Below are 14001 nucleotides of genomic sequence, written 5' to 3' on the forward strand. Positions count from 1 at the left end.
AACGAGAAGCATTCATGCTGCCCAGAAAGCGAGAGGGGATATATCCCTACAGATTTTCCCTATGGAGGTACCTTTTTTACCGGGACCTTTTTTTCCAGGGACACTTTTTTTCCGTACCTTTTTTTTCCAGAGAGCTTTTTTACCGGGACCTTTTTTTCCGTCTACCCAAAAATATATTTCCACCATATATAAAATAAATATAATTTCCTTAAAAGTTTAACTCTTGACATATCTTGTATAAATGTAGGAGAGAGTATAGGCTTTTGTAATGAAATATTTTTCAGACAGTCCAAAAAGAATCATAATTATTGGAAAGAGAGAAACATTCCGTTTGTGAAGCCTTACCCATTTATTGGATCCTTTGATGAAGCATTTCGTAAGGTAATTTCATCTTGACTTTTAACGCAGATTATTCCTGATTGTAAAATCAGAAATGATGTATATGTTTTCATTTTGTAAGTATTGTGCCGGATGAGTGCTGATAATGTAAATACTGTCTGTTGGCGTGTGAGGGAAGACTTCTTACTACAGTATGCGATGCTGGATAAATAAATACAAAGAAAAATTGGCGACACTATAACATTTAATATTTACAGCGATTTACAAGTTGATATATAATTGTACGCATAATTAATATCATTTATAAAATACGTCATTAACGATGACAAATACATACATCAATATAGATATTCTTACACGGCGACAAAAAAAGCCTCATTACAACTCCCTGAATGGCAACGCTAGAAAATCAACCAATGATTGCGACTAAAAATGTCACATGCCAAATCTAGCTGAGGTGGCTCAACATATAGCGCTTTTAAAAACGGAAACTGGAACAACCAGAGAGAGCATTCTCACCAAATATGATCTCTTCTGAAATTCACCCTATCAGCTGCGGCAATCTCATACTATTAAGCTTAGCAGAGAAGTGAGTAGTCTTTGTCGATAGATCTCTATTTTAGTATTTTGTCGAAAGCGCTTTTAGTCACGAATTTATATATTACGAATTTATTTGACGATTTTTGATTTATATCACGAATTTATTTGTTTTATTAATGTTATTAGTTATTCATTGAAAAATGAGTCTCAGCCGTGCTGTTACGCTTTAAGATGTTATACTATAGCACATTTCTAATAGGTTTAACAAATTACTCGTCATTTATTTGAATTCAAATTTATTTTAATGACTTAGTATTTACTAAAAAGATGTAATTTTTTTTAAAAAACAATTTTGTAATATGGATTTGAATGATTGTTTTGAATTCTTAGAATTTTGTGTATTTGCAATGTACCGAAGTTAGTAGCTAGCGAAGCAAACCATATAAGATTGCGTAGCAATTTTCGGGGGTTGGCGAGCGTTAGCGAGTAGGGGGCGCAGCCCACTAGTAACATTTAATATTTACAGCTATTTACAAGTTGATATATAGTTGTACGCATAATTAATATCATTTATAAAATACATCATTAACGAGGACACAAATATATACATTCACTGTAATTTCAATATCAAAATATAACAAACATCGTAATTGTAAATAAAGTTGCGTTGTCCTAGCAACGTGCAGTTTTCATTTATAAAAAATTAAACATTGATGCGTGTGATTTTATTGACTTTGCGCATCACAGACGAATGATGGAATTCGACATGTCTTGGCTATTCTATGATTTCAAATTTTTTAGACGATAGAAGTTGTATGAGCATGCAATTAATGATTTGCATAACCAGCCAACCATAAGGGTATGTAAGAATCGCGAAAAATCTTTTTTGAAATTTCCCATCGGTAAGAAAATTATCAATGTAGTTACATATTATGAAAAAAAAATATTTAAAATTTTTTGACAAATTGAAAAATATGCCAAAAAGTTTCAATTTTTTTAGTTATTATCTATAAAAATATAAATACTAAAGATTAGTTCAAATAAATGACTGGTTTAAATATTAATATAATATATAGAGTAGTTGGAGCTAAACTGTTCGACCTAGAAATTGTCAGATTTAAACAAGATATCCATTTTTCTGTGATGCACAGTACATCATCTCTGCAAAGTCATAGATGTGCAGTGCACAAAAAAAAAGAAAAAAAGATACCTACTAAATAAACGGATCTTCCTGAATAAATTTTGATCCAATGATCGGATCTTCACGTTCTAGGACTCAATCTTAATGATTCGAAGGGGTTACTTCAATTATGTTAATTAATTAGCGCAGGCGATATTTTAAGTTACGAAATCAGACACAGAAACGTACTTTCTCTGAATAAACAAACTTTTTTTCAAAATGGATTCGAATTTCTGCCCCCAAAGTCTAGGGGATAGCCGCAATCTGAAAAATTTGGTCCCAATAAATCGGCCAGGACAGCGCTCCAAAGTTTGGACCTCTTAATGTTAATTTTCTTTTTTGCGTATTTTGCCGTCTCTCGAGAAATTTAAAAGCTTATTGAAAACTTAGTACATGCAATTATAAAATTCGTTTATCCAAGGATAATTACATGCAAAAAAATAACTTTTAATAAATATTTATTATTTTATTTTTTGTTATATATTATTTGCAAAATTTTTTAATTGTAAGGTATAAAATTTCTGTACACCATTTTAACGAACATAATTTTACATGGCAAAAATACAAAATTTGAATGAAATTGGTTAAATAGTTCCTGAGAAAACGAAATTGTAAAATACGATTTTTTTGGAAATTTGATTTTTCAGGACCAATTTCACTTAAATTTTGTATTTTGACATACACAATTATATTCTTTAAAACAATGTAAAAAATTATACTTTTTACATTTCAAAATTCCTTCGACTAATATTAATATAAATAATAAAAAATAGTAAATATTTACTAAATTTTTTTTTTTGCATGGTTTTATCGTTAAATAAATGAATTTTATAATTGTGTCCAAATTTTTTTTTAATTCGCTTAAGAATTTTGCGAGACATAGCGAAATACGCAAAAAGTAAAATTAACATTAAGGGGTCCAAATTTTGGACATCTCTTCTCACCAAACAATTGGGGCCATATTTCCCAGATTGCAGCTACACCTTATAATTTTTATTTTATTTATTTATTTTTTTTTGGGGGGGGGGTCAGAAATCTGAATCCGTAGGAAAGGTTTGTTTATTCGGAGAAAGAACATTTTGTGTTTGATTTTCCAACTTAAAGTATCGTCTGCACTAATTAATTAGCATATCTGAGGTGGGGAATGAGTCCTAGAAATCTTTAGTAAACCGTTAATAATATGGCTAAATAAGGCTAGTTTAAAAATAAAAGAATACCAGAGAGTTGACTTAGTAAAGGAAATTCATTTACAGAAATGCGGCGAATTAATCAACAATAGGTTAATAAGGTAGATTCTTCTTCTTGACTAGTAAAGTGTAGTTCAGATTTTGTCCATCAAGAAAAACAGAACTAGTTTCGACACAATCGAGGTAACTAGTCCCACCGCACTATCTGGTCTCTAACCCCACTCTTCCTTATTTATTTCTGATGAAATATTGCTTTATATAGCAAAAATATGATCAGATGTTTTGTTGGAATTGTTCTGGGAAGCCTAGAAAAGATAAAAAATTTTATTTATAAAACTGAGTTGCGTCAATCAGGAAATTCCTTAGGGTTATTGCAATTAACTTCCAATAAGACTATTTATAAAGCCTACGTTATCAGGGGTCTGTCCAGACATTTTGTAAAAGGTCCGTTTTTGTAAAATTGTGAAAAAATTACTCGTAATTTGTGAATATAAAATAAACGTTAAGTCACATTCCTTCGACCAGGGTCCGCTTTTGTGAATTTGTGCAAATAGGGTCCGTTATTGCAAAAAAACTTTTTCAAGGAGTTTTTAAATTGTAAAGACATACAAGATTATGCTCAACACTGTAAAATTCTAATTAAAGAAATTAAATTTTCAAAAATAAACGGCAATTGCAGCTACTAAATTAGCGATGCACCATATAAGTATTTGGTATTTAGCCTATACTGCTGAACGCAGAATATTCATTTCGGTGGAATAAAGGAAGAAGCTTCTGCCGAAGACAAAATTTAGTTTGTTTACATCTGTCTTTCTTCCTCCCCCCCTTCCTCGGAAGGGTTTATTCGATTAACAAAACAATAATGAAGATAAAAAAATTTTTGAAGGGTCCGATTAAAAGATAAAAACGGACCCTTCACAAAATAATTTAAGTTAAAATATTTTGTGAAGGGTCCATTTTTATAAAAAGATATTTTGTGAAAGGTCCGTTAACGGACCCAAATTTCTTCTAAACAGATTCCTGGTTACTCTGTATTTATTACAAAAGGCCTGCAAATTAGACTAATTAAGCAATGGATAATTTATTTCCTAATTAACTTTAAGGTACGTGGATATACTGCAACAAACCTAAAAATGTCAGGTTATAAAAAAGAAAATTCTGGAAATTTTTCTAATTAGCTGGGTGAATTGCAAAAAAGCCGGTGACATTTGCAAAAAGCCGAATCATTCAATTAGCCTACAACTTCCATATTAAATGATGTAGGAGCGCTAAATGTGATTTTTTTTGTGAAATAATAATTAAAAAAATCACATAAATAGTGTGTAAAAGAATTCTAGCAACAGACCATTGTGGACCAGGGAGAGGGAAGCTCTCAGAGATTAACGCTTTTGAGTTTCATGACCTAGGGATTGCACATTACATACATCTCAAATCTAGTAGAAGGCCATTTCCACTTCATCATTTTTCTTATTTGGTGCACGATAGAGTTTCTTGAATTAATGGAGTACAACTGATTTATTTTAAAGAAAAACAATTTTTTTTTCAATATCTAATATTTGAAAGCCGAAAACAAAAAGGATTTTCAATTTCTTTATCGTTATTTCAACGTGTAAATGGGCACGCCACATTTATCACCCAGTATATTGTTTAAAAATTTCTTTTAATTATTTGGGTATTTTCATAAGGACTGCAAATAAATAGAAATTGAACTTTAAAAAAAAAGTATTAAAGCAAAATTTCATTTTTCAGAGCATGGATGTTTTAGACATTGAACGGCACAACAAATTTGGAAGAATATACGGGTAAGTTAGAAAGTTGAAATACATAATTTTATGCATAAAATGACGTGTGAAAACATAATTAACTTTCCACCTTCACTTTAAAGAAAAATATCAATATAGAAAAAGAAACCGTAAAAAAATATCACAATCATTATTATTAATAAAGTCTTCATTAATAACACTCCTTATGTGATTTAATTTCTGTCCGTGAAAAGTAATTAGATAGAAAAAATTACGCGACTATAAAACAGGACAATAAAACAGTAATAAAATAAATTACTGCATAATCAAATTAAGGAATTGATATTATAATTGCTGAACTAATTGAACCTTTCTTTACATCAATATTATGGGAATATTATTTGTAGCGGTAATTATCAAAGTATCATCCAAATGCTGATTTGTCAAATGTGTTCTTGTTCTCGATTTTGTGTTCGTTGATGAAATAGTCCGATTTAATACATATTTAGTTTTTAATAAACAAGTGTTGTTTCGTATGTCACTTGGACAAACAAAACACGCCAGCTATCGGTCTTTGCGAATTAAGTCAGGACGGTGTGCCATTTATTTCAGAAGGGAGCACTGCCTGGGTAAAAGTACGTTTTAGTTTAAAACCTCCCAATGAGATGGCAGGAGCATTAATTCGTGAGGCTACTTCCACAATTTTAGTTTAGATTAGAAGGAGAATAAATTTTTCTACAGAGCCACAGGACTTTAGATTCTACAGATTTCACGAGCTAGTATATCGCCTGTACTTGGTGGGTTTTAGCTAAGATGAGGTGAGAGCCCGGCTTCTCTGGACCACTGGCCTACTACGGCCCACAATAAATAAGTTAATCCCTTTATTTTCTTTTATATTTCTTAGCTACAAATTCTGCAATACTAGTTACCATTTGAAATAAATGCCATTGTACGGTATTTTTCATCCTTTTTTTAATGAGTTATTGTTTTAAATTGACTGAAATAGTTAGCAAGAGGCGTTGATGACTCCTAATCTAGACGAACTCCAGTGACCATAGCATATTAAAATCTGGAAACCAGCCTATGTAGTCATTGGAAACATTTCTTTACATGTGCTGTGCTAGGTCATTTAAATAGATTAAAGCAAATATTCAAATTTGTATGGAAATGAAATACTTAAAAAACTACATTAATGTTTTGGAAATTTTTAGTACTACTTCTAATATTTCAGATCTTTTGAAGGCACGAAACCTATTCTTATTGTAGCTGAACCTGAACTTTTGCGGGACATATTTACAAAGGATTTTCATAATTTTCCTGCACGAAGGGTAAGTTATGTCAAATTTAAGGATAAATAATGAAGGGTAAATTAAGTTAGTTTGGAAAACGTAGTTTTTATATTTAAGGAATGAAAAGTTTGAAGAAGAAAAGTTAACTTGTACAAGCTAAATCGTAACAAAACTAAAGACGAACTAGTGCAATTTGAAACTAAATAGGTTTATTGATAAGTAAACAAAATTTTTAACATTGCAACTTAAAACATTGCTCCTGCAAATGTTGTTCAGATGATAGTTGTTCGATTGATAGAGGACACTAAATGATTGAGGTAACTGATTGAAGGATTGAACATGAGATTTAAATAAGAAAATAAAATATTAGCAAAATTTGATGATCAATATTGAAAAATATGGGACTTAGATCAAAACAATTTTGATTGCCGGATGAAACTTGAAAGTACTTTCAAGAGGCCCTTAACTTCGTCTGAGTTCTTTTTATCTTTCATTCTGTTTTAAAGCTGTTTTTTAGCACAGCATGTTTTATTCTTACTTCGTGCCATTAACAATTAATTTATAACCTCTAAAAAAAGTCTACGGCCCCCTTCATGTAACAATGAATGAGTTATGCCTCTTTTAGAAGAATAGATTTTGTTTAAATGTTATGCTTACTTAATTTGAAAGCTGTAGCTGACAATGAAAATCAGCAAATTTAAGCTGAATTACTACTATGACTAATTAAAGCTTATATTTTAGTAAATTTATACGATTTTATATTCATATTTACAGAAAAAAAGGCATAACGAAAAGTTCTTTAAATTTCATAATTCACGAATACATGAACTTTTTTTTAACATGAATAGTAATATGCATATTTTTATTAGACTTTTTCGTCTCGAAAAGTTATGATGAACTATTTGTTGTTTAAAATATTTTGCAGCAGACAAATTTCAACTTAAAATTTAAAAAGTAATTTCCTTTACAAATAAAAAAATTTAAAGTATGAGAAAATGGAAATTGGTGCATAATCCATGAAAGAATATGAAAACGTAGAAGTTAATGTTTGACAATAGTGAAGACTTAGAGGTAAATTTAAGCAAAACTTTGTTGTTAGGATTTTTTATAAAACTGTAACAGAAAATAATTTAAAAGGAAAGAAACTTCATCTTATTATTTAAAAAATATATTTATAATATATGGCACGAATAAATTCAAAAAAGGATAAAAAAAAAGAGAAAAATGAAAAAAAATTAATAAGTTTTATTTACTGCGTTATAAGCAGTAAATGTAACTACAAGTATATAGAACTCATAAAATAAGTTCAAAATATAGAGAAAACATGAAAAAAATTACAGAACAATGAAAAGAGAAGAAGAAAATTATTAAAATAAAATAACATAATAATAATAATAATAAAAAATCAATAAAAATCCGAAGAAAAAAAGATATACCTTCATCGGCTTACACGACTATATCAGCAAGAAGGAGTGAAGAGCACTCAAAATGTTTTTAAAACAAAATTGAACACATAAAGTAATAAATATTACTTAAATAACAGAAATATATATATATATATATATATATATATATATATATATATATATATATATATATATATATATATATATATATTTGCGCTTTTGTTTTCATATATTGCAATCTGGCAATCTTGTTACGAAAATATATTTTTTAAATCATTCTTGAAATATTTCCCGTTCATTTAAGTACATTTGAATTCGTTACTCGCTTTATTGATTTTGTTTTATTCCGTTTTTTCTTTTTCTTTTATTTTATTTTCTGTTTTTACGTGTTATTTTTACTTATTGCGTTTTATTTTATTTGTTGTAATTTTTGTAAAAAAATTTTTTTTTTCAATAAAGCACTCTTTTTTTGCGGATATAATCGTGTGGGCTGATGAAAAGATTATATCTTTTATTTTCTGGATTTTTTAAATACATTTTATCCTTTTTTTTCCCCAGTTGTTTGTTATTTTTATTATTATTATTTTTCTTCCCCCTTTTTTTCATATGTTTGTTATTCTCCTTTGTTTTATCTTCATTTTGAACTGATTTATATACATATATATGTATCATGTATTTCTTTTAAATATAGATAATTAGTGCGGCAGATCCTGTTCTGGCCAAAATGCTAACAGTTGTGCAAGGAGAAGACTGGAAGAGAATTCGTTCAATAGTATCACCGACATTTTCCTCTGGCAAACTGAAGCGCGTAAGTTAAGCTGAAATGTATAATTAGCATATAGAAAAAAAAATTGATAGAGAATTTAATAAAATTTTCAAAATTTAAGATTATTTTCATGATTTGGCAAGCTCACCAAATTAATAATTAAATTGCAATAGAACATCTGATTCTAGGCCCATTTGAATGTAATTTTCGAAAATAATTATTAAAAGACACGAATTCAAGATAATTTTAGGTTAACAAAAGTACCGGTTAAAAGGCACATGAACTGCCAGTCCATAATCTGGTGGCGCCCTCATCGGCACTCATTGACATTTCCGGACAATCAGTTAATGATGTGCCCTATTAGTTTGTAGTACATGAAGTTCAGAAATATCCTAAATACATAATTTTCATTGACATCTCCGGCTTAACTGCTTCTATGATTCAACTTTAATATTTTATTTCACTAGCTGCCTATTTATTAAATGCTATTGTTCTAGGTTTTCAGCATCTTTCAAGATTGCTCTAAAACATTGATACAGAATTTTATGAAATCGTACGAACATGATATTTCAATCGATGTTTTAAAGTAAGTAGTTCATTCAAATATCAATTACTATTATGCTTGCTATTCAAATGAATAAAAAATACAATACGATACACTATTCTTACTAAACTATGCAGCTTCTGACGCTGCTGGTCTGACGAAGCAAAATGTTCGTAGCTAGGTTTTGTAAGATTATCAAAACATTGTGCATTTTTTCAAACAAAACTTTAAATATTTCTTACAGAAATAAACTGTGCAGAAATAAGAGAGAGAATCACAGTTCTATTGTTAAACTTAGGCTGATTTCAAGTTTACGGTTGTTCCTATTCACTCTATTTTAAAGGATACATAATGTCTGTGAGTTTTGATAGAAGTTTTGCTCTTAATATCTCAAAGTTCAAATAGTCTTAAACTATTCCTTACCATGGGCGTCGTTGGTAAAGGGACGGTGATTTTTATGTCCCCTTCAACAATTAAAAAATCGCTAAGAGTCCCCCCAATATTTCAGACAAATAGAGAAAATTTTTACAATTTATCATCGATGTAAATTCCTTAACGTTAAAAATCAGAAAGAGGTTTAAAAAAAACTAATCTTTTTGCAGGTATTTGGTACATTCAAAAATTTTTTTTTTTCTTCTTATGTGAGAAATTTAGAAAACTATTGTGATTGCGTAATTTAATTTTCTCCCCCTCAAAAACTTAGCCCTTGGGACGCCTATGCTTATTACTATAAGACAGGGTACTAAGAGTTAACCCTAAAAAAATGCCACTAAATTAATAATACTACATTAATAATTAAGTTATTATATTCCACTAAAAATAAAGATTTAGTCAAATAGATTGTTCTATTGCAACATCTGGTTTTGATATAAGAGAGAGTAACCCCATTATTAGCAAAAAAAAAAAGAGTTAAAATCCCAAAAAGCTCTAAAAACTCATCATTTTCTACGAAACCATTGCAATTTTCGAAAAAGAAAAGGACACTTTGAGATGTGAGCTATTTTGTTCTGTTCGGATGGTGTAATTAAAACCCTATCAATTAAAAAGAAAACAATTTTATTTTCCAGAAATTATGGTGCTTTTACAATGGATGTAATTGCAAGTTCAGCATTTTCGACGAAGATTGACTCACATAATGATCCCGACAATGTTTTCGTCCAGAATGCGAAGAGAGTATTCTCTCAACCAATTGGCATCAAGTTTTTTCTGTTCCGTAAGTACTAGTCAGAGAAAAATAAAATAGGAATTTTTTTTTTAAAAAAAAAAAGCTCTACATAACTATGTAGGGGTATGTGCATACCTAAGGATGCTATAACTTGGAAAAGTTTGGAAACTCACGTTATACTACTCACTTCTATATGAATACATTGTTTTGTTTACTTTCAGTTATTTTTCCATCAGTCATGAAGAAATTAAAAGCGCAACTATTTCCAGCAGATGTACTAGATTTTTTTAAAAGTACTACAACAGACATTATTAAAGAACGGAAGAAAACCGGTCAGGTACTTTTGTTTCTTGATATTCTAACTCAGGGGTTTCCAACTTACATGAGGCCGGGGGCCACAATTGAAAACACAAATCAAATGGCGGGCCGCAACTTTATCAAAATTTTATGTAGGACTCTTTTATGTTTGAAGGAAGATTAAATATTACTGTCAGATTTTTATCAAGTTGTACAAAGCAAAAGTATTGAATTACAAATTAAAATAAGTAGATTTTTAAAAATATTTAATTGTTATTAATAATATTTTTAAGAATATTAAATAAATAATAAAAATTCGGGCTACAATAACTTTAATGTGCACCCATATATTAAACAAATAATGTGCAACAGATATCTAATTGTTAAGATACAAAACTTTAAAAAGGTTTCTATTAAAACTTACATAGTAGCACACAAAATATTCGATTAGAAAATTTAGGTTTGTCTGCTACAACCACCAGAGAATAGATATTTACATTTTAAATTTACAAATGTGTGGGTAAATATTTTCGTCCAAAATGAGAGGTTTCAAAAGTTAAATTGGAGAATTTCTTCGAGAAAATTTCTGATACGCACATGCTAAATTATATTCACAAAATACAAAAAAAAAAAAAAATGAAATAAAATAGAGCAACATACACGATTATTTTTGTATTTGAATAAATATTTTCTTGGGTGCAAAATTTGAGAAATAAATTTCTTTGCACCGCTGGTATGTTAAACTTCACAGAAACAAAGAAATTAGGTTTTTATTAACGAGAAAAGTATTTTAAACCCATACAGATTTTTTACGAAAATTGACTAAATTACTAAAAAATGACAACTAATATATTTTAGCTCGCGGGCCACAATAAAAGGCCCCGGGCTGCCAGTTGGAAACCCATGTTTTAACTATTAATTTCCTCTTTTTAGAAAGTTAAAAAATTATAACTATTTTGAATAACTTAAATATAATAAAATGAAGTAAATTATGTTATAATTTTAAAAAATTTATTTTTGATCACAATTTTGCAGACCAGAAATGATTTCCTCCAGTTGTTGATAGATTCTGCAGATGAAATATCTAAGGAAGAAAAAACGGATGAGAGCACAGATGATATTACACAAAATTACGGTGAAGAGTCAAGTAACCACTCTGTCTTTAAGAACGTTATGGCAAAACGTTAGTTAATTGCTGTTTAGAAGTTATTATATAAATTTAACTATAAATCAAATTATTATAAGAATTAGATTTATAGTAATTTCGATGATAAGTAATATATATTTTTTATTTATTCTGTCAATTATTTTATGTGTAATCAAATTATGACTGTTCTATTGTAATAAGACCATAAGGAGAATTTTTCTAACTAACATTAGCAGAGTATTAGAGTTAGTACCCTTTGCAGTGTAAGTGCACAAAAACAAGTAATCACACTCAATTTTAAATATATGACTTTCTTAAAATTTGATTTATCAGGAACGATTCGACCGATTTCGCTCAAATTATATATTTTGTCATTTAAAATTACATATACTTTAAAAGGATGTAAAAAATTGTATACCTTACATTTCAAAAATTTTTAGATTATTATTACAGAAAATAATAGTTAAAAATAAATATTAAAAAATTGTTTTTTTTTTTTTTTATTCGTGGCATTATCTTTAAACGTATTTTATAATTGTGTGAAAAATGTTTAAATTCGAGATATGGCGAAATGCGCAAAAAGTAAAATTTACATTAAAGGATCCAAACTTAGAACCGATCTGCTAACCAAACTATTGGGAATCTATATCGAATTGCGACTGCATCCTATATTTTGAGCCGCGATGGCTCAGGGGATAGAGCATTCGCCTTCCAATGCGGCGAACCGGGTTCGTTCGAATCCTGCTTACACCGACCACAGTGCTGACGTGAAATATCCTCCTTGGTAGACGAATCATGGGTTAGAGTCCCCTTGCCATCAGGCTAACCGTGGGAAGTTCTCGTGGTCTACCTCTCCATGTAACTCATATGCGGGTTAGCTCCATCAAAAAGTCCTCCACGAAGGCAAATTTCTCCCGATACTCGAACCAGGAGTTCCCTTGTCTTCTGGATTGGGTTCAAAATTACAAGACTTTGGAGTTGAACATTAGTAGTTGTAAACCCGTAAAATTGGGTCGGTTGTTCAACGACGGTTTAATACATCCTATATTTTGAAGGGCAGAAATCCTTATTTGGATTTTATTTCGTAGCTTAAATGATCGTTTGCACAAATTAATTAGCTTATTTGAGGTCTAGCATTAGCATATTATTAAGTTTGAGTCTTATTACATGAAAATTCGATCATTAGGATAAAAAATTATTCAGAATAATTTTTTTTTTTTGTCTTTTGTTAGTGTTATTATTTAAGCCCATTTGTGCCTAGCGTCCTCTTTAAAGGGCTGACCTTATTTTTTCAAAAAATAAAAAATTTAGCGCTAGTGTTTCATTATAAGAGTAGATTGAAAGTTAATGTCATTTTTCAGTTAATGTAAGATAGTATAGTTTTTTTTTAAAATTACAATATGTAGCAAATAAAAAGAAGAAAAAAAAAAACGTTTTAAGTTTTGCATCTTTGGTGATATTTGTCACCATTTTATTTTGCTTAAAAACGATGGTTTAAGGGAACTAAACTACTGAACATCATTACCCAATACAAGTCAACATTTAAAATTATATTTCACTTTGAAAATGTGATTTTAGTGAAGAATTATTCAAGAAAGAGATAGAAAGAAACTTTAATAAATGCATGTATTCATGGCGTCCCAAAACTGATGAAAATGATTTGAAAGAACAGAGCTATAGTTTTACGTATTTAAAAACAGTCTGACCATCTGGGGGACTTTTCATTTTCTCAGTAAATGATAAGCGTAAAATATCATGAGTAGGAAGAAAAAATGGTCATTTGAGTTCTGAACAATTGATGAAAGTTGCTTCCTACTATGGAAGCAAACCACAAAATTGTTGGATGATTATGGAATAAAATTTAAAAGTGGTCAGATTCATCCCTGATCTGAATCCCATAGAGAGTTTGTGAGAAATAATGAAGAGCAAAAGACAGGGAAGAAGGCAGTAAAAATTTCGGGCAAAACAAATTTCGACACTCGCAAGTCTCTCTGTTGAATCTTTATATATCTTCTTATCTGTTGAAACCAAGACGACTTTAAATGGTTATTACTGATAAAGGAGGCCGAATTTATTACTGATTTGTTTGTATAATGTTGTATAAAGATCAGATATCTTGAAATGCGTTTCAATTTCTGATTTCGATTTTTATTTACTTAAATACAGAATTTTTTCTAAATACAGAATGCGTTGTTGTCTCATTACTTTTGCTCCACACTTTAAACAATACTTAAAAGGCAAATTAGCTCTGGTAAGAAACTAATTATAATTAATTGGCAAGTAATTAATTAATAGGCAAGTAATTAATTGTAAGAAGACATTAATTAATTGTAAGAAGACATTAATTAATTGTAAGAAGAAACTAATTAATTAGTAAGTAAGATTTGCGACTGCTGATG

General features: G+C 29.4%; 1 protein-coding gene across 3 annotated transcripts in view; it reads left to right on the forward strand.

Annotated features, from left to right (window-relative positions):
• LOC107452927 (cytochrome P450 3A6) overlaps nucleotides 1–14001 on the forward strand; it is a 31517-nt gene that overhangs the window by 8544 nt on the left and 8972 nt on the right. Inside the window, exons 2-9 of one of the 3 annotated variants that reach the window (XM_087153944.1) lie at nucleotides 285–381; nucleotides 4996–5048; nucleotides 6220–6316; nucleotides 8375–8491; nucleotides 8947–9035; nucleotides 10061–10206; nucleotides 10380–10495; nucleotides 11491–11638. In XM_087153944.1, the coding sequence (XP_087010070.1) occupies nucleotides 285–381; nucleotides 4996–5048; nucleotides 6220–6316; nucleotides 8375–8491; nucleotides 8947–9035; nucleotides 10061–10206; nucleotides 10380–10495; nucleotides 11491–11638 (863 nt within the window). The remainder of the gene's footprint in view (nucleotides 1–284; nucleotides 382–4995; nucleotides 5049–6219; nucleotides 6317–8374; nucleotides 8492–8946; nucleotides 9036–10060; nucleotides 10207–10379; nucleotides 10496–11490; nucleotides 11639–14001) is intronic. The other 2 variants (XM_087153946.1, XM_087153945.1) reach the window with 2 other exon arrangements.

This window comes from Parasteatoda tepidariorum, chromosome 10 (assembly GCF_982258835.1).
Source record: "Parasteatoda tepidariorum strain Cologne lab strain chromosome 10, Ptep-v5.0, whole genome shotgun sequence".
Lineage (NCBI taxonomy): Eukaryota > Metazoa > Arthropoda > Arachnida > Araneae > Theridiidae > Parasteatoda > Parasteatoda tepidariorum.